This window comes from Thunnus maccoyii, chromosome 13 (genome assembly GCF_910596095.1).
Source record: "Thunnus maccoyii chromosome 13, fThuMac1.1, whole genome shotgun sequence".
Lineage (NCBI taxonomy): Eukaryota > Metazoa > Chordata > Actinopteri > Scombriformes > Scombridae > Thunnus > Thunnus maccoyii.
In genome coordinates this window covers 22777057-22804057 of record NC_056545.1, presented here as the reverse complement: position 1 = coordinate 22804057, position 27001 = coordinate 22777057, and the positions used below count along the sequence as shown (strand labels likewise).

Below are 27001 nucleotides of genomic sequence, written 5' to 3'. Positions count from 1 at the left end.
AGTCCAGCATAATAAATGAAGTACACATACTCTTATGACTAATTGACTCACAGTACAAAGCACGGTGACTGACTGTTTTGGTAATCCTTTTGTTAAAAGCATGCATTTCAACTGCAGAGCAGCTTAAAAATGCGGTGACATTAGGAGGAAGACATCATCAGTAGTTATGATAGGGGACTGGCATAAATTTGACCAATCACATCACCCCCTTTTCTCTTCTTTATGAGCAATGTGTAATTCAGCAAAGTGCTTTGACAGTTTTGTAATAGAGAAAACAAAGCTTTTGACCTGGGCTGTGCAGGCAAGCGGTGCAAGCAAAAAATCCCAGGAAATCTTGACATAAAAATTGCACTGTTCTGTTTGATCACCACTGACACTGCCCCTACTGTGTCTCTCCTACTTCAGTACAGTCAAGTTCACAGAGACTCAAAAAAAAATGCAGGTGCAGATAAGAAAAAAAACAGCTTGCACCCAAGGAAAATGCCACTTTATTGGCATAAATCCCTGGTATATGCAATGAAAATAGAGTCTTACAGTATGTGTGCTCTGGATGCACATTGTGCTCCTTCAACACAGAGCTAACAACACCATGAATTGGGCATATCATTTTAACCTGTTTGACAAATGAAAAGTTACTTTGGCTAATGGTTTATTTTAGAAAACAAGGTATATTGGTACAGTATGGTATATAGGGTAACAATTGGATCTATTTCTGAATGTTGCTCAATATTGGCAAACAGTTGCATGGATAGAAAAATAAAATCATAAGGCTTATTTTAATCACAAAAGCAGACCAACTAGTGCAAAGTAGCAGGTCTTGAACACATGGACTGTGTGGGCGTTTCCAAGCACACCTGCTATTTTGGTTCATCTATGTCCAACAGTGCAAAGTGCAATAAGGATGGGTGCAATGGAATACAGATCAGAGGGTGTGTTGAATAAAAATAATAATGACATTATTAGCCTTATTAGTCACATTATTGGTGTAATAGCACTGAATTAACTGTGCCAATCACAGTGAAGCATGACAACAATAGCTCACCAGATGAAGAAACGGCTTCACCAGGAAGTCATATTGTTGTCTTAAGGTGCAATGTTGCACAATGTGAAGCCCACACCATTTTCTACAATAGTGATAGAAACAAATAATTAGAAATAGTTTGGTGAAGCCATTTATATGGTTGCATCAATCTGACAGTATTTCAGTCATTATTCTATATCTCAGGTCATAATTGGTCACATCATATTGTAATTGATGCAATCTTGGGCAGCACTTCTTAAACCAGAGGCTGCAGATTTCTGCATTTGCTCCAAGTATTTATTTAACTCATGTTGAGACCAAAACCGTGCAGTACCAGGTTGATTTTGCAGCAGAAACAGGCGTGGTTCTGAGATGTCTATTCTCAGTGCAGTGTGTAATTCCAAGTTTCCAACAAAATACCAACACTTTGAATGAAACTCCCACCTGTGCACCATGTGTGATGCACTGTGCACCGAAATACCACAAGAATTTTAAGTTTAGGAAAATACCAGAATGTTGGAGCGCTCCTAGTGCCAGTCGTTGAGCTGCCATGAACATAGGACCCTTGATGTCAAAGCTGTAGGGGTTAGCAAGGATACATACTCCATAGAAAACAAAGTGAGTTAAAGCTGTTTGAAGGGAGGGTAAAGAGTCACTACATAGAAAAACCTCCAGCCGGAACATTTCTGTTTAATTTGGAACTGCTCTTGTTGTGAATATGAATATTAGTATTTAATTTTTGATGTTGTTTGTGTAAAGAAAATGTAGTTCTTTTGCTTGGAAAGAGGGTGAAATGTCTGATTCGTGACAGTCCCCATCTTTCTTTAGGTCTAATCTTCCTTCCTTTCTGTGTGCACTCCTGAAGAAGGCTGAATTTCTGTGCTGCAGGCTTGAGGAGAGAAAGCTGAGGACAGTTCCCCGGAGTCCGGACACCAAGGCCCCCGGGCCTCCACAGCTCATAAACAGATGTGTCCTTGTCCCCAGCCAAGCGCAGCCACTCAAGTGGCAAAGCAGGGGCCCAATAATTGTGAAGAATTGAAAGCTAAATATTGGCTTTATCTCCTCAGTAATAAAAGGGCCATGAAATTGATTTAATGCTGCAGCGCTTCTCTTGGGTGGCTTCTTACAGCGTGAGCACAAAACAATGAGCAGCAGCCATCTATTAATTAACCCACCTAATCCTGCAAAGTTAATCTCTCACCACAACTTTGCCCGCAACTAACTTCCAAGCCAGTGGGTCTATTGGGGGTGTCATGACAATGGCAGCTAGGGGAAGATAGATTCAGCACTTAGAAAAGGAGAGAGAGAGAGAAGCAAAAAGAGGTGAAGAGTGCTGCAACACTGTTCCGCACAGCAACCATGGGGACACTGTAAGTGGAAATACAAGGGTGCATGGCCATCATTAGCATAGTATCAGAGTTGATTTGTGTTTTTGTGAAAAGAGGCAGAGAATATCATTTTAGCTGTTGGAATCCGTTCCTGGTGTGGTTCGGCTGCAGTGGCATAAATGCGGCTGATTTTTAGTAGCCTTTTTTATCGTCTTTTTGTGATTCTTTTTCTCCTGTCACCATGCCGCCTTAGTCCCTTATTCTCTCCTGAGCTGTTAGATAGTTGAGGGAAAAGCGGCATTTCTTTCTCTTCTTCACCTGCCTGCCAGTCGCAGCATGGTGGCACCTCACACCCAACAAGCACATTCATGGTCATATTGTGTCGACAGAGTTGTGAATTACCTCCTTCTCAGCCGACTAATGAAAAGCTATGTGTTTTTCTCTTCGGCTGCGGCTCATCTGACCCTGCCCTCTCACCTCCTCCCCCCTCCCTCCCTTTCATCAGTCTTTTGTGCGAGCCCCTCTTCGTGGAATAGCACTACAAGCCTGGCTCGGAAAATAGGTCACCCGCTGGTGCTCCTCTCACCTCCACAGCATTCAAAAAATAATCCTCTAAGGTGTCTTGTGCTATTTTATAATGTCTAAACCACTAGTTTCCAGAATATGGCCAAAACATAGAAGAAACACACATACATATATGCACACACACACACACACCCACACACACACTCATTCACTCAGTTAAAAAATCAAGAAAAACTCAAATTGAGGGAATTTGGAGATCTTTTTTTTTTTTTTTGCTAGTGAGGAAAGCATTTCCTGTGGAGATAATTTTAGGAGGCTGATTAGGCATAGACGGTGTTGAGCCCAGAGTGAGGAATCTCATCACCACCACTAATGACATGCCATTCCTGTGCTGAGAGAAGAGCCCGGGCCCTGGGCATGGACTAGCCTCTGTCAGCCACCTCTAGCTACTGTGTTCATTAAGGCCAACAATGTAATTACAATTCACAGATACTGCGTCGGCTTAATTACAGACTGATTATTAGGCTGATATTTGTTGGAATAATTAGACCCTAAAGAAGTGGATTTATATGTGCATGGTATTAAAGCCTCTGGAAATTTGGCTTGAAATAGTAAAAATGCACATACGATATCAAAGTTGAGTGTCTCATTAAGCATCTACAAAAATCTGAGTGAAAATAAATGTTCATAAGTGTTAGAAACCTAGTTCCAAAACTGTTTGTTTTGCTTCTCAAACAGCTTCTCAGGAGTGTGGAGGCGTGATCAGATCATGCTTGATTGACAGCTCTCTTTCAGCTCAAGTACCATTTTATTTTCCATTCAATCACTAAAACATTTTGCTGCCATGGAATAAACTACCAAATCTATCAAATGAACCCTACTTGGTTAGAAAGCTTGACAAATCGACTAAACTAGCAAATTAGTTTAGACCACCCAAATCTGTGTTTTTATATAACTATACCTCCCAGAGTGTGGCACTAATCATTTTATCATTTTCCATTCACTTACATGAAACAGTTAGCATTAGCTTTTCTATTCAAGACTTTTGAGCTTATTATTAAAACCCCCAATAGTCTGCTAGTTATCTTGGCTAATCAGCTAACTTGCAGACTAGGGTAGACCATACATCTGTGTTTTTATTGAACTATACCTCCCAAACTAAGAAGCTAAGTGTTTTAGCATCTTTCATTCAATTACATGAAAGGGTTAGCATTAGCTTTTCTATGGTACACTTTTGAGCTACTTATCAACAGATTTGGGTGGTGTACCCCAGTCTGCTAGTTAGCTTAACACAGTAGCTTTCAAACCATGTTAGGCTAATTTGAATGCTCACTCTAGCTAAAAGCAAAGAAAACTACAGTGTAGTGTTTTCCCACAGGGGAAACAATAGGAGGTGTTGTAAAGTCAGCTTGGCGAGATAGCCCACATCAATCATCTTTCTCCTAAATATTATTGGGCACACATTTATTACATAATTAATGTCCTGGCTTTGCCACGCCTAACTGCAACCCAGTAACAAGGGAAGGGAGAGACACTGTCTAAAGAATTACATAGGTATGTCAAAGGCTATAATCTCATACTTTTTAGGTGTTTACTATATACACATTAGATCCCAAACTACATTATTAAGAGACAATCATAGATTTGCCTTTCCAGGAGCTTTAAGGACTTTATTTTATTAGTGCATCATAAACTGAAAATTTAGGCAGATTTAGAGCTTTAAAAATCTCAGCATCAGAGTACTATAAATGTTTACATATGAATGTTTACAGGTAAAGAGACTTTTTACCAGTTTGAAATCTTTTCTGAATGACAAGTCATTCAACAGATGTCTCCATCTGATTGCAGGAAGTGTAAAACTACTGTATGTCTTCTACTTGAATAGCCCATCGAAAAAATGTGACATACTTTGCCTCTTGGATTACAATGGGTGATTCTGAATCCATAGAAGCTCCCAGTAATTGGGAGCACTCCCGAACAAAATGCAGGGACAGTCTCCAGAGGTAGCGCTATTATGCCCATGTCTATGCAGCTCAGATGTGGCTATAATCTTTCATCCAAAGCATGTGACATAAACACCCCCCAGAGCCAAATTCTTTCACTAATATAATCAGGGACTTAGTGAATTGCGAACCCAATTTACTCACAGTTTTATAGATGAATAAGAATTTGCACCTTTTCAGTCCAACAGAATTCTACTATGAAAGGAAAATTCAGAGGATGCACATATCATACCAAGTATATATCACAATGTTATCATTCTACAGTAAGTTACTATACAGTATATAGTATATATAGAATTTTCAAATTATAAAATATGAATTGTTTTTTGTTCTGTTTTTATATCATTTGATATTTGCCTTATGATGATCACTGATGTCTTTACACACCTGTGCAAACAATACACCATGCATTGTTTGAAAATAATAGTAATCAATGAAAAGGGAAATTGGATAATTAGCAAGGTTTTCAGTAGTGTGTAAATCAAAGAAAAATCATATTTGAACATATTTTCTGCATGTATCATACATATTTTGTCTGCATGAGTCCTCAACCCATGAATGCAAGAACCCCACCAGAATATGAGATCCATTATAAATTTTAACACATATATAAGATTAGATTTTTCAGGAATTGAAGTGCTGAATCATTTAATCAGGTCATGATCATGGCAAGTACTTGGAAGATGCACTTAAGTCATTTATTTTAATTTTTTTTACTTCTTCACAGACATTCTGAGAATACTTAGAACATTTCTAGCAAGGTGGAAGCTAGCTTAGGAGTGATTTAGGAAAATTCTCAGAGCAACTCTGGGCAAGGAAGGGACAGAAACTTTTACCTTAGTGAGGAGGTGTGGTCACCCCATTGCTAGGTATGACATATTTTCTTAAAATGTGATTGGCTGATCAAAAAAAAAAGAGAGAAAGAAAAATGCACTCTTAGTGATATGAGCATAGAATCGACAATGAAATCGATAGGCCTAATCATAGAATTCAGTCTCTATTAAGACATGGTGTAATTATAAATACTATTTTATGTAATGAACATCTCTGTTGAATAAATTGTGAGCTGCACTTTAAAAGAAGCCTTCGAAATGTTTGAAAACACAGGCCTACTTGTGCAGTAACCTGTTCACATGCTGATAGTTTATTTTTTCTATATATTTTTTATAGACATTTATTTACCATGCTGGTAAGTTTAGTACTTAATCTATTTGATATTCAATATCAATTTCTGTGATTGCTGGCCAGTCTATATAAGTAGCAGCGTTGGTTGGCATATAAATCTTTTTTTCCAACTGCCAGCAAATTCCAAATTTTTGCAGTTGCCAAATGTCTTAGTGTTGTGACCACTTTCATTTCTGGCGTTATAGTGTTATTGCATTGGGTGGAAGATGTGAGCGTATCTCTAATGAGATCGGCCACAAACATTATCCTGCACGATCTAATCTGTAGCGTTTCATTAACTCACTGTCATTCAGCGTTTGGAGAATATTTCTCCTGCCTCTTTGTCTTTCCACCATTTTCTCCTCTGCTTAAGAAACTCTTAAGCCTCTTAAAAGTCCTCCTCCCTACTCTTAACAGTTTTTCACCTTAGGAGCTCTCTTAAGGGCTAAGATGCTTTGTGAACAACTTTTATCTTTACCAGGATCTAGTCTTAACTGCAAGGGGAAATTCTTCATCATAATTCTAAGAATTTTCTTAGAATTTCGTCACTAGTAGCAACTCTTTGTACTAGGAAGCTTCATGAATACGGCCCCTGTACTTATTCTACCTAATATTCAGTGAGTTGCTCATGGCTATCTTTCTGTTTCCGTGTGTGGATCAGATCAGTGGGTCTGCAGGGTTTTGAATATCACAGTGGGTTCTGTAAGAGTCTGCTGATAGATGTCGCCCTGACATGATCCGCTGTCTCTGACAGCTATAGTTTTATCCTGTAGCTCCGTGCTGGTATCAACATTCTCCTGTAGCTCTGGGACAAACTCATCCATGTGCAGGAAGTGATGTGTGTGTGTATATGTGTGTATGTGCCTGCAGGCTTCCCAGCGACAGCATACGGACCGGTGGCGGCAGCAGCAGTAGCAGCAGCGCGTGGCTCAGGTAGGGGGGCCCGTGGAAGAGGCGGCTACTTGGCGTACCCACAGAGCACAGGGCCAGGTAAACGCTCTGTCCATGTTCTGTGTGGCTGCTGCTCTCTCCAACTTCTCCTGCTCTGCTTCTCCCCATAGACATAGTCCCCCGAGCCCCCATGCACACACTCACCAACAATTTTAGTTTAGACAGACAGTATCGTACACATACAGTAGATATTTTAACCAAGATATATAAATATATATGCATAATATATATGCATAGGTCTTATGCAGTTTGAAGTATTTTAAAGGCATTTGCAATTAGTGGACAGTGAGTGCACTTTCAGCTCCACCCATAAGACCAATGTAGGAACATTTATCAACATACCCTCAGGGTGCACATGATGCTCCTCAGCCACAACAGGACCAAGTGCCCCGCTCTTTGAATGGGGTACTTGAGGAGAGCTAATGGGACTGAAGCAAAATGAGATAGTTGAATTTGAATAACTAACTAATTTATTATAATGTAGCCCGATACCCTTCTCACATGGGAGTTTCTATATGTGAAGGTTCCTGAATATATATAGTGCTGTGCCTTTTTAGGTCATAGATAAGGTGCAAGAATTGGAATAGTAGCTTACAGCATTTTAAGTACTGTTTCCTTGGTATTTTCTTGCCTCAAACATTTCCATATGGAATAGGAGTTGAAAAAATATGTGAATAAAGGCCCAGCTAAATTAAACTACTGAGATGATCTGTTGAAACCAGGCAATAAATTTACACTTAGCCGAGATATTTGACTGCCAGATTGAATATTTTCATTGCCAGCTCAAAAACCTGTTTTCTTAGTGGCTAGTTTGATATGATGACATGTTATGATCACCATATATGGTGAACTAACCCAGTTATAGCAAAACGTCAAGTCGTACAGTGTTTTATACAGAGGTGGATTGTCCCTTAAAACAGGTTAGTCATCAAAATATGCAGTTTGACAATGTTGAACCTATATTGTGGTTCCAGTTGTGCTGCTGGTTGTTGAATAGTAGCAGTAGTAGTTGTTCCTTTGTTTCTTTTCTACCACTCTACTCATTTACTTTTCCATCTAGTCAGACCTGATCATTTGAGAGTAAAGCAATATGACCCTGAACCTTACTAATGATTGTTTGCCATGTAGTTGCAACACAAATTGAAGCTTACTCAGCTTTTGGAGTTGTGTGCCCATAAGTAAATACAAATGTTCAAAATTTCAAATATTAGTATTAGTCAACGTCTCTGTGTTAGTATGTAGGATGCCCCTAGACATTAACTTATAATACACATATGCCACATATTGCATATATTACAGTACACACCATATTCACATACAAATGAATATCTGCCAAGAATCGTGCTACAGAAACAGGGTGCAAGTTTCTTTCTGTCTTTAACACAGCATTGATCGACTTGTCGGCTTCATTTAGACATTCTGCTTTTTCCACCCGTACGACTGTAGATCATTCAATAGCTGTCAATAATAGCTCCCCTGACTGAACACACAGCCTCCGGGCTTTAGTGAAGAGTGTCTTACCTAATCAGACATACTATAAGAAGCCTGTTAGAGAAAATCTGTTTTAATTGTAATTCAGATGTTGTCTGGTTTGTGCAGTCACTACCAGAAACAGTAATAAAGTCAATAGACACTTGCTGTGTGATGTCATGTGCTGTGACACCTGAAGACGCTTGCACATGGACACAAAGACAGCTACAGTACAAGCGACTGTAGTGTATGCATACTACCCGCGTATGCACACACATACAGACAAACACCCACCTGTCCTCATTTGAACTTAATTCAAATCAACAGAGGGAACACTGGAAGCCAATCAGATGCTCTTTCTCTCACATCAGGCTATTTGATTTTGCATTTTCAAAACAAACAGTTTGCCCAACAATTGCAATGAACATCACTAAGAAGCAGGAATGTTGATTTGGGGTTAGCAGCAGCCAGGAAGCAAGAGACGTGATGGCAACCATTATGTACAGTTTAATTCTGACAGCTGCAAATGGAAGGGAGACAAGTAAATGATTATGAACAGGGGGTGAGGGGAAGGGGGAGGGGGGCTGGAGGGTTAGAGTGGTAAACAGTGACATCATGGGCCTGTTTTAGAGTACTTAAAGAGCCATGAGGCAGTTTTCAGGAAAATATCACTCAGTGAAATTTCCGTGCTTACTCATTATATGCCTGCAAAGCAAGAATATTATCACAATTATAGCAATAAAATCTGAAATATGAATTGATTTGACTGAGATATCTGTAGGTTGATAACTACTGGAAATCAGCCGTATCCTGTTTTATTTTTAGACATTATTAACTGATCTGTTCTCCAGACAAAAGATTTGCAGGTGCAGTCCTGTGGTTTTTGGCTTTTGGACAGAGTAAAAAATAGCTGGACACCTGGATCAATTGATTTATTGAAGTGTTTGAGATGCTAATAACATACGGCATGGATTAATACATTCAGTGATCTCTTCTCTCTATATTCTACAGACACAGACAGAACAGAGGACACAGATTGTTTTGGCTTGACCTTCCTCTCTGTGTATTGTCTGCATCTCTGCCCTATCTTACCATTTAATTTGCAGCACACTCAGCCCAAAAGCAACACAGGAATAGCTTTTCTAGTGGTTTTATTTTTTGCTTAATTTTTGTGATTTTAGTGCAAACTATGTTTTTTGTTTTTTAAAAAAAAGCCTTATCTGTGATATAAGTGTAGATTCTTTGTGCTTTGACTCCACCTACAGTTTCCATAGAGTACCAAATATTATATACATCAAGTCTACCTTGACCCAATGAGAGGGAAGCAGGGGTGGTGGTGGGGTATCACCTAAATTGGCACTCAAAACCAAACCAAATTTTTAAACATCACTAGATATCTCTTGTTTAAAATTATATTTTGATATTTGAACCCTATTTCTTGTTTGCTTGGTGTTTCTCTAAAACTTTTTGTGTAGATATTGTGTGCACTGTGAGGCTTGTTTGTAGACTTGTAGACATTTTTCCATCTCTGACTGAGGGCACTTTCACCCTACTCCCAAATCTCAGCAGACAAAATGACAGCATGCTGACTTCCCCTCTCTATGACAGACCACTGCTGATGACAAGGTGTATTTTGGACTTCTCACTGTGACCTGGCACTTGCAGCAAACTATACCCTAGTCATAGTTTTGTAGCATAACAAAAAAAGTTAGTGAAGATGTAGACTCTGCACCATCTTTGCTAAATAATATGTTTCCCACATATATATATTTTTTCCTTGAGTTTAAGAGAACTTGAGCCTTGATAGAATACTTTTCTTTCTGTAAATAAATGTAGGTTACTTAAGTTTTGAAAGCTAATTACCATTGACAAGTTTCCAATTTTGCGTACCAGTTATCACAGTAGAAAAAACAAAACAAATCAGTGGTGACTAGTTGGACAGTTTAGCCAACATGTTTTATTTATTAAAAGTAAAATGTAAGGTGGTGTCTGTCTTGATACTATTTGAAGAGATGGATCCTTGGTCTGTATTTGAAGATGTGTGGCACCACTAAGCAGTCCCTCCAGGAAAGTGGCGATCTTGCGATAACAATAATTAATGCAAATTTAACCAATCTCTGCAGATATTGCGGGGGGGGGGTTTGCAATTGTGCAAAATCCCTGCAATTTCTCCACATTAAAGATGCTACCAGGAAGATTTTGACATCAATATATCATCGTAAATTTAAGGTCCAGACTTTGTGATGAGAAGGAAGGACAGTTGCGACAAGTCCATCAATATCCTCTATTTTGTATTGATATTGTATGCAACCGGGTCGGATTCACAGGAGTTCCAAACAAAACTTGGTTTATCAACAAAAGTAACTCCTCATTTACAGTTAGCAAGGCTCTTCAACCTCTCCTCTCCTCATTAAAACAAAATGCCAAAATGGCAAAACAAGAAGTGACAGGGTTTATGGTAAATGTGTCATTCCCTGTGTCAGTCTAATCAAAACAACCAATGTGACACGTCATCGCATCGTGCATTCAGGTGAAATTACACAATGAATAAAGTGAAACCCTCTCATTTGCCAATGAAAGTAACTGCAAAAGACCGTGCAAAACAATTTCCAAATGTTTAACACAAAAGTGGAGGCAAACTAATTTTTTTTTTCAAATCTCAATTTTTTTCTTCTCACTTCTTCTTTGCAAATTGCATCGCATGCAATTTTTGAGAAAAGCTGATGTAACATGAAGCATTTTTCACGAAAAAAATCTCTGCAAAATCCTGGAGGGACTGACTAAGGTGCAGGAATAAGGACTACTCTTGACGTACGTTTGTCATGCCATTTGAAAAACTGTGGCTCCAGGCAAGAAGTAGATCAGAGAGATCTGGCCCCTGCACAGAGTGTACCATCGCCTGGAGGTAGAGATGTGCAGGCCCATGTTTGACTTTATAGGTTGGTATCACAGTTTAGAGCCTGATTTTAACTACTACAGGGAGCCACTGGAGGGTGAAAAGGGCAGTCACATCATGGATCAGTTGGAAGGGCTGAACATCTGCATAGTAAGGCCAGCAAGGAGGAAATTGCTAATCTGGAGATGACTAATGCATGCACCAGCATCTGGGCTGCATTTTGGGCATGTACAATCCACTTCTGCTGTTGATATGAAGGATGAACCTGCACAAATGAGCTGCAGTTGCTGCTTTAACTGAGACTGACAGGTAGTTGATTCATGAACCGACTGCTAATATTAGACATTTATGTCAGCAACAACTCACATATTGATATACACACGGAGAAAGAATTCTCAACACATTTTATGAATATCCAGCTAATGAAATAATATGTAAAATAAGGCTGGTTGTCATTGTTTTGTTTTTTTCATTCATAATTCCACTTATCTGAAATATCTTGTGCTTCAGCATTGTCAGATAGAAACAGAGGAAAATGCAAGTGATGAAGATGATTCTGACAGTCCAGGGAACTTCACAGGTCCCAGTCTACTCTGGTTGAGTGTTTTCCTGAGTCCCTCTGAGCTTCCTGTTAAGCTCAAATGTCAGTCTCAGATCTCAGCTTTACCTGCGGTGTACACAAAGACCCACTCAGCTGCTTTTAGAGGTCTAGGTACTTGTTATGTACAGTATGTCTGATTTGACTCGTGTTCAAAACTGAAATAGAGTTGGCTGTGGTCAGTGTTGTGCTGAAATTGGACTGCAGTGTAAATTACAGGGGTGTTTCTGCCAGTTACATCGGGGTTCAGGATGGTCTTCACATTTATTAAAACCTGATTCTCCCTTTAGTTAGTTCTTGAGCTTCTTTGTTCTGTTCTCTCTTTTACTCATCTCACTTCTTCTCCTACCTCTTTTTCCTTCACCAATGAAAAGAAGGAAAGTCATGTGACAGACATTTCCAAATTAAGATCATTATCAATTTCCTCCCAACAAGCTCTGTGATCTTCAGCAGTGCCCGAGAGGAGACCAGGATTGGCTGTGTGCACTGGGCTTAATCAATCTGGCTCTTAGTGAGCTCAGGTCTATTTGTCCCAGATGCTAATCTGCAGAGCTCAGCTCTGGGGCCAGAAGCGCTTTACATGTATTTGCTGCAAAATAACATGAGCAGGCATGCCAAGCCCATCCTGCTTGGGTTTTTGTCTAAGGCCCAGGGAAAGATGTGACACATCGGGGAGGGCAAAGTGTCCCTTTGCGCTTTCACCATGAAGCGGCGGCTCTCACAGCTGTGGGTAGCAGATGCTCTGAGGTTACAGGCACAGGCCTTTAGGGACATCACCACTCTGCCCTCCAGGGGCTGCATACATAACAGACTCTCCAAAGAAAACTTAATGATGGCTTAATGGGAGTAAAATATTTTGTTGTCAGCCCTTTAAATTCATTTATGACATACAGTACAGTATGTTTTGTATCCTTCATTTGCATTATTTTAGTATTTGAAAGTGGCTTTATTTCCAAATACAGCACTTAAGAGTTGTTTTTACTCATTTTTAATTACATACAGATTTCATATAATTTGCATATGCATGCTTACATTTTATACAGTTTTATAAGCCTCTAAATTAAATTTTGTAAGATGTAAGAAGATTCAGAAATCCATCAACATACAAAGTCTGAGTGAACTGCTGTAAACACAACTCCTCTTGCGGTTCAATCATATTTTCCTTCTCCCTGTATCTTAATGATCATTACCTTTAGCCGGTATCACTCTCAAATTTCAGTCTTAGTGAGTCTTAGATTTCTTCAATCCACATAAGCCTGACCAGACATGTTTGAAAAAAATGTGTCCAGCCAAAAGGCCATGGCTGTCAGCTCTGAGCCCGCTCACAATAGGATAATCTGTGCCGACTGTCGATAACTGAGTGCCCTTTCTCAGTCCCATCTAGCCTAGAACCCACACAGGTTAAAATCTGCATTAAAATCATTTAGTGTGGCCTGTGTGGGCTTCCCTGCAGCAAATTAGTGTGCACTGATTTACTACACAGTTTTACCCATGATTCCATGTTCACGTTCCTTTCCTCTGAAACTTCCCTCTACCACTCCCCAGCCAAGATATGAAGGTAAATATTAATCAGTAGCTCTGTTGAGTTTGTCCATTACTGGAAAGAACAGTAAGAAAAGGGAAAAGCAGGCATAAAATGAAAAGTTAAAAAAAAAAAAACAGAGGCCTGAGTATGGGTGAGTAAATGCAAGAAGAAATCATCTGTTAAAATTCATTAGCCAAGCTTCTCTGAACACAAAATGACAAGACATTAAATATGTATTATTTATGAAATGTCTGTGCTCTCTGAAAAGGGTGTCTAGTGCTGTTAATTACTCAGCCATTCATTCAGAAAAGATTATTTCAAATGGAAAGTGAAAACAAGGCTAGACAGCAAAAGAGCTGTTAGTTTCTTTCACGCTATTTTTAAATGACATTGGTGAAAATGGAAAAGCTAATTATGGTAGCTCTAAAATTCAAAGCTAATTTGAGAAGCAGCATGTCAGGTTTATTGACATCTTCTGTAGAGTGATGTGGTTTGATGGCCACCAAGGAATCTCACTGGCGCCGCGAGGGAAAGGGAGGAGTGACTGCATGAAAAATCATTCCTCGCCGGAATGAAAATAACTTTTGGTAATAGATTTTTATATTCCCCAATTCCCTGTATTCCCTATTCGCTACTGTAGAAATAACAGGAATATTCATGTTTAAAGAGTCAACTTATTTTGTTGATGATCAGAATTCAAACTAAAGGCCTTCTTAACTGATGGGTTTGCAAAGATTACTAGTTTTAGTAATCCTTCAGCAGCATCAGAAAATATAAATACAGGTTTTATTGTTGTATAGTGTCAGTCCCTTTATTGAGAGACCTGTCAATCAATTTGAGAGCAATAGCGGTTACCAACAGTGTTTTTAATTTTACTGATTTGGCGGCTGTTTTGTTAATATTTGAATTAGGGATCGTTTCTTCAGAAGTGTGTATGTGTTAGTTAATATCTTAAATTTCTGTGGGATTTAAAATGAGGAAACTTGGTGCAGAACACTGGCGAACTTATGAAAATATTTTTCACATCCTGAAGTCCCAACAGGCCGGGGAGCGTGGCACTATATTTTATCATCAGCATGATTAGTTCTATTTTCCAACTAGCGAAAAGAAGAGCAGCAGTACTTTCAAGGTTTGTGATTCCTCCTTAAAGGCAGTCACCTGGCAAAGTGGGAACGAGAGCAGGGCATTTATCCACTTAAAGAGAGCCACCCCGATGATGTCAGTAGCAGATGACTGCTAGACACTCCCCTCTCCATCGCCTCGCCGCCAGCTTTGGTCACTGAGGGCAGAAGGGAAAGAGGGTGGGGGTAGGGGAGATAATTATCAGTATAAATGAAGCCCTGCGAATGATTCGCACTGCTGGGTCCCCTGATCTAGTCTCCAAGGCAACCTCAGCACGCTCATTTGTTTTGTAGATGAGTAATTACATCCAATTAGTGGCCAGTGGAAAAAAAGGAGTCCAAGAAAGGCCCATTGTTCTGGATAGATTGTGTGAATATTAATAGTGGGACGGTCTGAGGCACAGTGATGTGATCGGTGATACTAATGCAGCTGTGGGCACACTCTGCCCAGTCTCATCCTGCATAACAGATCAGATAGCCACTGATGAAAATATATGGCTTTGAGAATGTGTGCCTGCATGTTTGTGGATGAGTGTCTGAGAAGTACTCTTGTCCAGCTGCCTGCATCAGGCCTGTTTCTTACTGGAGCCTGCCACACTCTGCCTGTAGACAATGCAGCGGCATGTAGTGTCTGAAAATGCTTCAAATTTCCATATCAGGCTATAAAATGTAGGATGTCACTTCAGTACAACAACAAACAACAAATACTTATTGTACAATATGCAGTATATTTATGTCAGCACTCACCAAACAATGCCAAGCGCTGTCCAATATCTGATTGTTTATAGATTTGAAGTGAGTTCCAGCTCAGTGCTTATGCTCAGTGCCAGTGCTTATTGTCCTTAGTCATTAATTAATGGTCCAAATGACGTCATGAGATTAGTGCTTTCTGTAATGTAGTTTAGTTACTAATTGCAGCCTTATTCCCACCTAATTTTTAAGCTACACCCTCTTCAGTAATCTGCTTCTAATAATGTTTTGACTGAATAGTCATAGTTTAATGTGGGCTTGGTATTAATACTGATAATAATATTAATAATCTTCAGTCTGCATCATACAAATCAGATACATATTCTTGTTTCATGAATAAAAAACTCATTTTACTTCACTTTTACCTAGATGACATTAGATCTTTCAAGATTCATTTTCAATCATTTTTTGAGTCAGTTACAAATTGTATGAAAGTGAATTTTGCAAATGGTTTGAATTCTATTCACTAGTGAGGCAAAGTGAAAGTATCAGAAAAAGAAAAGTAATGACTGCTTGGTTCCAGTCTCTTCATTGTTCTAAACTGGTGACACATTTGGTATGTCTTCCTTATGAATTCCCAATAACATGGTTTGTGCTATTGTCAAATGTTTTTCCCGCCACTATAATTATTCCATTGATCCAGTTTTCCTCATTAGCAAGGCCAATCAATTTTCTGTGACATTTGTCTAAGTGAACTAAATGGAATGATTGGTTCTTGAGCTTTGTTCAATGTGTCAGGCATTATGTGACGTACGTGGGAAGCCTGCCGTATTTGGAGCCTATAATTTGATGAGTGGGCAGACAGCCCACAAGTGGTGAGATCAGAGTGCTAAAAAGCATTGGCGGAGAAACATGGCTGGTGCTTACATTCCATTTGGCAGAAGTGGACTGTCTCACTCTGAATGGGTTGAGGTGAAGTGGCTTTGAATGGCTGTTCGCTCCAGGACCCAAATAAAAAAACAAACACACAGCAGGGGAAACCCACCATGGAAAAGCCGGTGTCACCAATCTCAGTCCCTCCTGAGTAGATTAACTCTGTTATCAAAGAGGTGTGAGAAGGAGCAGTTTCTTTTAATTGCACTCTTTATAAGAGCAGCTTGTCTCAGATTAAGAGGACAAGCAATAAATGTCAGCACGACTTATTGCTGAATGACAATTTCTAAACTGTTGATAATCCACCATCTGTGTCAAAGAGAGAATCATTCGAAGAGGCCGATCTGAGGCGTGCTTAGAGTACTCAGTGCACTTCAGAATGCCTATCATCAATAAACATGAATGTCTCTGTATGTCATTCACATACAAACCTTATCATCTGTTGCTATTGGTCAAAAAAGAGGCTTTAAATTAATTATTGATTGGTGCGCTTTGTGTTTCTTTCATTCAAGCTTCCTTCAGGTATGTCGACGTTTGAAATGAGAAATGTATTGACCTGTGTTTTAATGATTCTTCAGTTTCATCTCACTTCTTAATGATTGCAAGAAAACATGGGGGACACAGGTCAATTATGCAAAAACCAAAATATGAAAGCTGTGGCCTTAATGTATATTTTGTATTTATTGTTATTGGTCCATTTGAATCAAGTCAAAGCATTAGAGTAAATTGAGGAGGTCTTACTTGTGTCCTTTCAGGCAGAGATAGTATGTATCCATAATTGTAGAGTTAGTGTATATGATACAGCTGAGCGTATCAAACATGGACCATATGTCTGGGGGGCCTGGCCACATGGCAGGAGCTGCTGGGGAGGGAGGGCAGGGAGGGCCAATTAAAGCAGACAAAACGCAAGGATGTCAACTAAAAACGGTGTAACACACCAACAAGCTATGCTCAACAAATCTGGACATTGACTTTGACAATGAAAAAGTTTATTTCCACAATGATGGAGTCCCCTCCCCCTCCCCACCCTATACTGTATCTCCCAGGCCTCCCCGATTATGGGTTTTACTCTGCGCCCAGTGACCAGAGGGGGGGGCCCTGCTCCTTTGCTGACTATGGCTCCCTGGGGCCCCAAGCGGCTCAGATGCTGCACAGTGAGCATGCCACCTCCGCCTGCAACTCCCCCCTCCAGCACCTACACAGCCCGGATCAATTTAAGAACCCAGGTTTGTATATGCGCATCTATCTCATCCACGTTTTGGACTTTTCAGTTTGATTCATGACATTATTCCATGCAGATGGTCTAATTTATTATTGTTTCTTTTTTTTTTCTTTTTTTTTTTTTAACATTTTCTCTTGCTTTTGTCAATGAAGGAAAAAAAATCCCCCCCTTCAAAAAAAAAAAAAAACATACATATATAAACGTCTTGCTGACAAAATAGCATTGCATGTTTTTCCTCCTTTTTCAATTTTTAATGTAGATTTTCTGTTTCTTTGTGAAGTTATGTTCCAGCCCCTGCTTGCACATAAGGGGCCAACACATAGAGAATGTAATCCTTCATTTGCATGTGAGCAAAGTAACTACTGATGATGTCGGAGAATACACTGGCCTCTCTAACAGAGCTCAGGTTTATCTGAATTTTGAATAGCAAAGGAGTGAGTACGTGTCGGAAGTGAGTGTCATTTTTTTTTTTAGCCGAGGATTTTAAATGTAAGAATGATTGCTCTTGTTATTAGTGTGTGAAAGTCTGACTAGGAAAGCTTTAGAAATGCTGTACGATGTTGAACACTTAATAGACAACATTTTTGCATAATACAACCATTACTCTGCGAAACGTCATCTTTTGTGCTTTTTCTGATGTTCTCTTGTCTACCTTATATAATCATAGCTTTCAAAAGCCGGGGATGAGATCCCACTGACAAGTCAAATACACCACACATTGACATTTCATTACCTGCATGCAATGCTTAAAAACCTTTATTATCGAATGCAATTTCTTTGAGAGCATACAGTAGTCTTCAGAATTAACCTTTTTTTTTAAATACAAAAATATTTCTATGTTTTATTTTTCTTCTGATAATGATCATGATCATGTTTTCACTGACATGACGTACCACCAATATTTATGTTATCAAAGGAAGTTATAAATAAAGGAAGTGCAGTTTAGTGGAATGCCGTCATGCAGTGTGGGAAATGCGTCTTGTTGTTGGTGACACCTACACACAGTGGTTAGCTTCCTTGTCTCTGGAGACTCGTGTGCCCCTGCTGGGCTTGAATCGTGTGCCTTCACTTCTGCGTCTCCAGCTCCACTTCACAGTAATAGTAACAAAACAAATAATAATCAAAATTGAAGAGGCTGTCTTCTTATCCTTTTGCATTAATAAAGTAAGTGTGGGAGCTGCTGATGGCCCTAGCAGGCTGGACAATAGTCCAACCCTCCCCCTAATGACTAAAAGTGTTGGCCCACTGCCCCGGGCAGATGTTGGCATTTCCTAGAGACTGTCTGTGCAAAGTTTAGCACAAAAATAGCAAAAAAACACACAGACAGATTGAATAGAGACAACTACACAGATGTGCTGTTTCTTGTAGGCCTGCTGTTTTATATTGTCGTAACACTTGTTCAAGTGTGGCAACACTGCAAACAGCTGACCCTATTCTTTATTTCCTATAGATCTGTTAAGCAGTGTGAAGAGTTTTATTTCAGACACAGGAAGATTACCTACTGCTTGACATCACTGCATATATCCACACCAATGCCATTGTCTTTGTTGATTTAGAGGCCTGATCGTAGCATGTTGATGTATAGTATATTATAGTTGATATAAGAGTAAGAAAGGGACTTGTGTCATTTCCAAGAAAAGATGAAGAGAATTTGAAGTCATTCGGATGTGTTTGCTTAAAGCAGTTAAAAGCACGGATACATGATTTTCAGAAAATACAATTACATTTTGTGTACAGTAGGTGCCTTATGATGGTGATTAGTGGAGGTCATAGATTACCCATATTTCATTAATTACTTCATCACTGTTAACGTTACGGTGAGCAGCCCCGCTCCTCACAAAGTGCTCAGTCCACAGATGAAGATTGTGCTGCACAGATTCTCAGCCTGAAAAGGAGAATAAGACTGTGTCCATATGCAGTTTGATGGCAAATCTTTAGATAAATGCTCCTCCTGCACACATTGCCTACATCTGTACTTCAGCACTACATTAAAGAGAAGTGAAACAAATATAACTTAGAAGACACAGGCAGGCAATGTGCTGCGCAGTGTTCTGTATAGAGTAAGACATCACTGTAGATTTTCATTAATTCAGGTCTTTCCATTTTTCTTTCAAAGTACCTAACGCAGAGAAGTGCTAGCATCACATGATTTTCTCTGCTGTCGTTTTTTATCCTTTCAGTCACAGTGTATCTTAGTACTAAAACCTACAGCATAGTTTAAAAAGACTCCAAAACCAAAATAAAAAAAATGAATAGTAACACACTAGTCAGTGTTATAGTGGACATTATTCTGAACAACATTCTGACCCACATTACACTCGGGATTGTTTTGCTCCCAAAGCTAAAGAACAAATGCAGCCTCTATATTTAAATGAAAAAAAAAAAGCAGTTTCACATGGAGAGGGGTGCGCCACACTCTAATAAAAATCACCAGTCACAGGAAATGAGGATTGCCATTTCAACTGAAAAAATCCTTAATTATATAATAAGCCAGCCTACTGGGGGGCTGTGCAGGCAAGATAAGAGCCCTAGCTGCTCACTGTTTCAAGTCCTTACAGTTTAACAGCAGTGTCAACTCCACTCGATGTGTATTTAGTTAGATGGCTTCATTTTTCTACAGAGCACTACACACGAATATCTAGAGTATATTTTCAGGTGTTTCTAATCGATCTAACCTGTCTAATATAGCTTTGATAGATGGAGCAGTGATATGTTAAGCAAGGTGACGATGATGTAGTTTATATGCTTCATGTGTATCTACATCAACACATTGGATGTACTGCAACTGCACTGTATTTTCCCTTACATGTATACAGAGATTTCCTCTCAGGCATCACAGGGTTCATGAGCTCATATATACACAAGATCGAGCAGCTCCTGTGGTCGGAAGATTTTTCTTTTTAATGCAGCTGTACAGTTTTTTTCGCAGTCTGTCTGTGAATAAGGGTGAGACAGAGGGTTATGTGAAGCTGACAGCAGAGGAGATTGCTGTTAAGAGATTCACATTTTTCTTTCTCCCCGGCTGTTTTTTTCCCCCTGTATTGCCAGTGTTATTGGCCTTTAGTAGGCATCTGGATTTTCAAAAGACATTTTATTAGTCTGAGTTGCTCTTACTCACAGGGCAAAGGTGGTAAGTCATGTACAGTATTTCTTTTTTATCCCCCCGAGTTTGGACCTGCAGATGACTTCGGGTCAAGCTTTTATATTTCCCCCTTATGCCTCCTTCTCTCGTCTCATGTAACTCTTTTGCTTAACGCCTGAAGTTACTCCGGCAGACTGAAAAGCTGAAACACAGAGCTGAAAACAGTATTGAGAATATTTTTTTTTTTTAGTAGGTTTTTGCTGGTATCTAGGAATTATAAAGCATAAAGTACCTCAAATGTGAAATCTCACATCCTTGATATGATAATACTGTGTCACTCTTCTTATTCAACAGCCGATGTTGTTTTTACAAGTACTCCTTCACATTCTGCATGGCAACATTTACACTGCAACCTTACTAGTTTATTAGCATGGTGGAAGTATTTCTAGCAGTGTGCTTGTTTTGTGTTGTGCATGATTATACAAAGTGAATGTTACTCCTATGCATAATACACACAGCATGTAGATTATATTTAGAATATCATACTGGATTCACCCTTAATTTGTTTTTGTTTTTTTAAAATAAACTAAACCAAAATCCTGCACCATTTTGTCAACAGATTTTAAAAAAGAAATTGAATATGTTGTTTTATAAGCAGCATTTATCTCATACCTGAAATATGAACAATAAGTCCTTTGAGACAAACATGAATCCAGTAATGTGTTCTTCTGATTTAAACGTGTCCATTTGAGTCATAGCGAGTCAGTAAGAGATGAGAATGGTGCTGATGTTTGTTGGGTGTTTCTGAGCTGCTCTGCTCCCTGTTGTGTTTGTATGCAGGCACCAACCCCTCAAGGCCCGGAGGTTTCCCCGGTGCTAACAGTCCAGGGCCTGTGGCTGACCTGTACGGACCTAGCAGCCAGGATTCAGCTGTGGGCAACTACATCAGTGCTGCTAGCCCTCAGCCTGGCTCTGGGTTTGGCCCCAGCATCACAGTGAGTACTCAAATGCAGACTTTCCATCGTTTCCGACCGCACCTTGACCTAAACTGCCTTGTCTGTGTCAGAAAACCACCACTAAAATATGACACTAAGCCAATGCACGCTGATGTGATTGTCAAGCTCTGTAAAACAATTCAACGCTACATTTTTTATTATAAACAGTAGAATTAACTAATCATAGGACGTATACTCTGAGTTTATCATTTTTCAGCACCTGCCTCTTAGTAATTGCAAGCACGAAGTAACATTCAGTGCAGTCCAAGAGTTTAGATAGTTTCTTTGCAGAAATGTCTCTACTTTCATTGAGGTCAGAGGTCCCATAAGCATTTTGGTGCATCAGGGTGAACCCCATCTTAGCTCTGAAAGTTATCTGTGTCAAATGCAAATGTTTATTCCCCTTAGCTGTTGCACAAATCACCTCACTTCGGACCCTGTGTCACCTTCACAGAACAAATTCCCTTTATTTTTAGAAACCCATCTGTCCCAGAGCTTGGGTTTGCTCCGTCACTAGGACACTGCTTCCAAGCAGGTTTTGTCTCCATCAGTGTCCTTGTACAGGTGTAGCTGCTCAGCCAGGTGCTGTTGCACATTTCCTTTCACTGATCAGTTAGCTGCCGGCTGCCACGTCAACTCGTAGACTAGCAGGCCTTGTAGAGGTGACAATAACAAAGAGTCTGACTATGTCTCCAGGCTTTTGTGGATGAACTCAGATGTCGGTTTTGCTGTGTGTGTCAGTTTAGTTTATGTGCAGCTACCTGTTAATAATCCTGCCTCTTGCTCCCACTGTAATCACAAAGAAGCCACTAGAAAAACGCTTGGAAGGTCTTGACCCCTGTGTTCTTGACAAAGAGGACGTCGCCTGGCCATACAGTGGCGCTTAAGAAAAATTGTAAACCCAAATCTAAAATAAGGAGAGATTATCTTAAAGTGATTCAGAGGAAGTTGAAATAATTGAACATGGATCCTCTTTCCCAGAATGCTTTTCCAACATTATAGCAGGTGAAGCCAATTTCAGGTGACCTTTGTGGATAAGAAATTTTAAATTCGGCACCAAGCTTATTGAGGCCAAGTAGGCCAAAGATTCTCATTTTCAAGACCTTGAATGAAGGGACGGAGCTCAAGCTCTCCAACAGAAGACTCAATCAGCTCTTTGTTTACTTTCTTCTACCTCGGACCTCTCTGAATAATGAATCTAAAATTTTACCATTTGAATTTTACGGCCCCCGACGAGATGCAGCAGGGCTAAGCTCGTAGACTCACTGCTCGGCTTGGTGGGGCATGTTTGTACTGTTTTACATGACTGAACTGACTGACACAGTATAGGTTATGAAAACAACACCTGCTTTCTGAAAGAAGCTAATTAATGCATGGCTTTACTGAGGTGGGATAACAACAAGCCTATTAGCACTGAAAGCAAGCACTGCAAGACTACAGGGTGAAGACACCCTCTCCAAACTTTATAGTCATTAACTTGAACTTCCTACGACAGAAACCAGAAAGTACAAGAAAGATTGATTTGAGGTTTTTTGGTGGTATTTTTTTAGCTGTGTGAGAAATTATTTGTTAGTTATGTTTTGTATATTTTAAATTGATTCATCATTTCGTGTGGTCCTGCTATTTTATGATTGTGCCTTTAGGTATGCAACTGTGTCAAACATTAGGTTTTTAAATCATTGCAAACATTGCAGTTGAGGCATTTTGTGCATCTCTTTTCTGAGAGATAGCACATTTTAAAAGAGTTTAGCAAAGCTGAAGTGAATGTGAGACTTATAAAGTAGTAGTTATGCATTGTCGGTGTGGGATAGTGTCAACTGGAGCAAATGTGCAAATAGCTCATTTTAATTGAAGCAAGTATGTGTAATTGATTTATGATATCCAAACAAAAACAGAGCTTAACAGAAAAATACATTTTATTGGCTTTTTGCTTTCTAAGCAAAGCCTCTCTTATTAATTGTTTTAGGTCCACTGGCTATCCGCCATAATCTGCTGGTCTCCGTGTAGGAAGCAAAATATTTGTTATGAAGGACCAGGCTGGCTCATTTTCAAAGCAGATTTACCAGCAGATAGTTTACAGATGGAAATGAGGCGATTTGTTTCCATTATTTTCCATTTGTGGCAACAGTTTGTTACCATCATGTGGTTTAGTGCTGCGTTAGAGAATGTGTCAACGTCTTTCAACGCAACAAATTCTGAATTCAAATGTTTTGGTTTTCATCATATTTACCTTAAAACACTTTAGAAGGGTTTCATTTATGAAACTGTGTTTTTTTTTCTTAATGTTAAGAATTAATTTGACTAAATATAACTCAGGTTTTGTGATTTCCTGACAGAAAGTCAGATTGTGCCTGTGATACAACCGTACGTGCTAAATCACTTCAGAATTACCCAGTGAATCAAACAGCGTGTAATAAAGCAGAGAGGTGATGCGGCAGGTCTCTAACTCTGCTCTCAGCGAGATGATCTCTCTATTCAGAACATTAAAATAGGAAATGATTCAGAACTAAAATGTGCTTTATAATTCATTTTTCTACCGGAGCTGCTGTTCAACTAAATACATGTAAGATCATCACATGTCACAACCTCACGGGTGACTTCAGATTCAGCGCTTTGTCCCTCGGTCTTACGCTCCAGTGATTTTATTAATCCCTTTAGCCAATATCAAAACAGCCACTGTGAAGAAGCAGTAATGAACTTAACTGTTTTTATATGCAAGACAATTAGAGCGCAATTAGTTGATTGAGGTGATAAAAGACAGATAATCGCTGTTGAAAGTGCTTTTCTTTTCACTGTTGTGTTTGAATCTGAGGATTTCTACAGACCTGTCAGCAGCGGCGCTCACAGTATCCTGATAACTGAGCACCATAATGAAAACCATTCAATACTCAAAACCACACTGATCTTACTGAGGGGTGTTTATGCTCTTTATTCTCAGTGTGCTTTCAGATTATATCACTTGTGTACGTTAGCATGAATGGGGATCGTCTGTGTATGTTATTTCCTTCACATATTTTTATTTCGACTGTTATCTGCTGAGGATTATTGTAATCTGAGTACTGTGTTAGTATAGAAAATACAACGATTTGAAGTTACTGTATCTTGAATGATTAAAAACATACTTTACACAGTATATCTAACTATTTTAACATTTTTAACCATTAGAAGAGTTTTACTTCCTGTAGTAATGTAGAGTTCTTCTGTTCCTCCATTACAAGAATATGGAACAAATCTGTGTTAATATATGTGACAATAGTCTGCCGCTCTGCTACTGAACGTGATCAAACTGAATCAAGTACACATTCATGCTAGCTGAAAAAGTTGACATGATACTCACTTTTCTTTCCTTGAAATGCATACTGACAAAAGCACTAACTGTACACTTTTAGGGCCCGTTGATTGCGACAGCTTTTACAAATGGATACCATTGAGCAGGTGGCCGGTTGCCATCTCATCAGAGGTATTGCATTTTATTTACTGTGCCTTTCTATCACTCTCTCTCTAATATATGTTCATGGCATTATTGGTTGTTTATTCACCTCCTCAGAGTGACAGAGCTGGTAGTAAAGTGCGGCAGGAAAGTTTATCTCTGCGCAAATCAAGAGCTGTGAGAGAGGTGGTCTGTTTGATGTGTGAACAATAAAGATAGTAGAGAAGATTTTTTAATATCAAGAAATGTAATCATGGTCAATTCCTTCGTGTGACTTAGGAAATATTAATACTTAAGTCACGCAGTCACACATACTACCAGTTCTGTCAGTTTTTCTTGCTTCTTTTCTTATTAACGTTTTAAAATGATGTCATCCTGAAATAGTCCTCCACATATTTTACTAGTGCCAACCTTATGTCAACCATACAGTATGTCACACACCAGTTTTTGATGTTTTTGATGTCATTACATGACCTCAGCTCTGCTTTTCTAAGGGCAGAGCTGCCGTCCCACCCTTTCACTTCCATGACTTCAACAAGTCTAAAATCCCAAACTTCTTACTAGCTTTGAATCATTAAGTATTTCTCAAACAGTAAATGTCACTGCATTACATCTTTATTGCTAACACTGTGCCCCTTTGAAAACGCCTAGAAGAGCTTTTAGTGTTGTACTTTGTAGATACGATGTGTGACGCGTGTTGAATTTATTCATTTGTGCACACATGTGTTTAAATTGTAATTGGTTTTCCAGCTAATTTAGAGCTAAGCGATCTGAGCATTATAAAAAAAAAAAGAAGTTATCACATCTGCAATCTGACTCCACATGTACGAGCATGATCGCTAACCAAGTTGTTAAATAGAGTGTCCTTTATTGTAATCATGTGTACTTGTCATGTCATGCCTGCAGCCACAGTAAGTTTGGACCTGCTGTAATTAATGAATATTTCTTTCAAATCTGTGTTATGTGGGCTAATTCCAAAATATTTTATTTGGAATTTCTTTTAATAACCACATATTTCTGTCATTAAATTTTACAATTATTCTTAGAGTACATTATGGATATGAACTGAACTGATTCTAATGCTCTCATCACCCTTTTTTTTTTCTTTATCACCCAGCAGAGTATATCTGGTGGCCCAGGAAAGACAGGACGAAGTTTCTAATTGGCTTTGTGTGCAGGTGATGCTATCCAACTTCAAGCACTACAGCGTCACCCAGGCAAAAAGGACGAAAAGTCGGAACCATATGAAGAAGAAAAGAAAACGTTAGTCATCTCAGAAAAATAACAACTGCTGTACTATATCCCAAACCTCCTATAACTTTACAACCTGGTTTGGTATGATGTTTCACGTCGATTTCATCCACCTATTTCCTTCCTCTGTTAGCTTTTTGTTTTGATTAGTTTTTAGGAAGTCATTTTAGTTCAACCTTGATTTTGTGTCGTTTTATTTTATCTTATAGTATATTTGTGTAAATGGATTTTGTTTGAACTTACAGTACGGGGGTCATAGCCAAGAATATCTGCAAGTCATGTCTTCATCTTTGTATCGGTTAGTGTAAAAGGAAAAACGATTGGATGTTGCATTCAGTCTTTCCACAAAAAAAAAAGGAAAGTCAGTGTGGAAAGACTCGCAGAAAAAAAATAATCAAGTTTAAGGAAAATTTTAAGAGGGTATCTAAGTAATAAATCTTAGTAGCTGTTTTATTTCTTGTGATGTCTCATTGTTAACCATAATTACCTATTTTTGGGCAATACAAAGAGGACTCCAATATTTTTATGGTCCTTTTTTATAAGTGTTGTTTTTGTTGTTTAGAAATATATATATATGCTATAACAAATTTCATATAACTACATTGTGAATTCAAACTTGAGAAAAAGAAATGTAGCTGTACATATTATTCCAGTCACTGCATATAACCAACTCAGTGAGAGAATAGCATATTTTTGTGATGGTGTGTCAAAGAACATGTTATAGCGTGTGAATAGAAGAAAAAGCTGTAAACACTTATTATTCTACTTTTCTGCTGGAAGACGGTAACGACCCCGG

General features: G+C 39.0%; 1 protein-coding gene across 8 annotated transcripts in view; it reads left to right on the top strand.

Annotated features, from left to right (window-relative positions):
* The window catches only part of msi2b (musashi RNA-binding protein 2b), a 254649-nt gene extending 227991 nt beyond the window's left edge, over nucleotides 1–26658 (top strand). For 2 of the 8 annotated variants that reach the window (XM_042430363.1, XM_042430358.1), the window contains 5 exons: nucleotides 6912–7031; nucleotides 17272–17451; nucleotides 21370–21524; nucleotides 24914–24984; nucleotides 26075–26658. In XM_042430363.1, coding sequence (XP_042286297.1) covers nucleotides 6912–7031; nucleotides 17272–17451; nucleotides 21370–21524; nucleotides 24914–24955 — 497 coding nt within the window. In that variant the 3' untranslated portion in view covers nucleotides 24956–24984; nucleotides 26075–26658. Of the gene's footprint in view, nucleotides 1–6911; nucleotides 7032–17271; nucleotides 17452–21369; nucleotides 21525–24913; nucleotides 24985–26071 lie in introns of all 8 variants that reach the window. The other 6 variants (XM_042430359.1, XM_042430362.1, XM_042430361.1 and 3 more) reach the window with 6 other exon arrangements.
* Nucleotides 26659–27001: the final 343 nt, after the last annotated feature.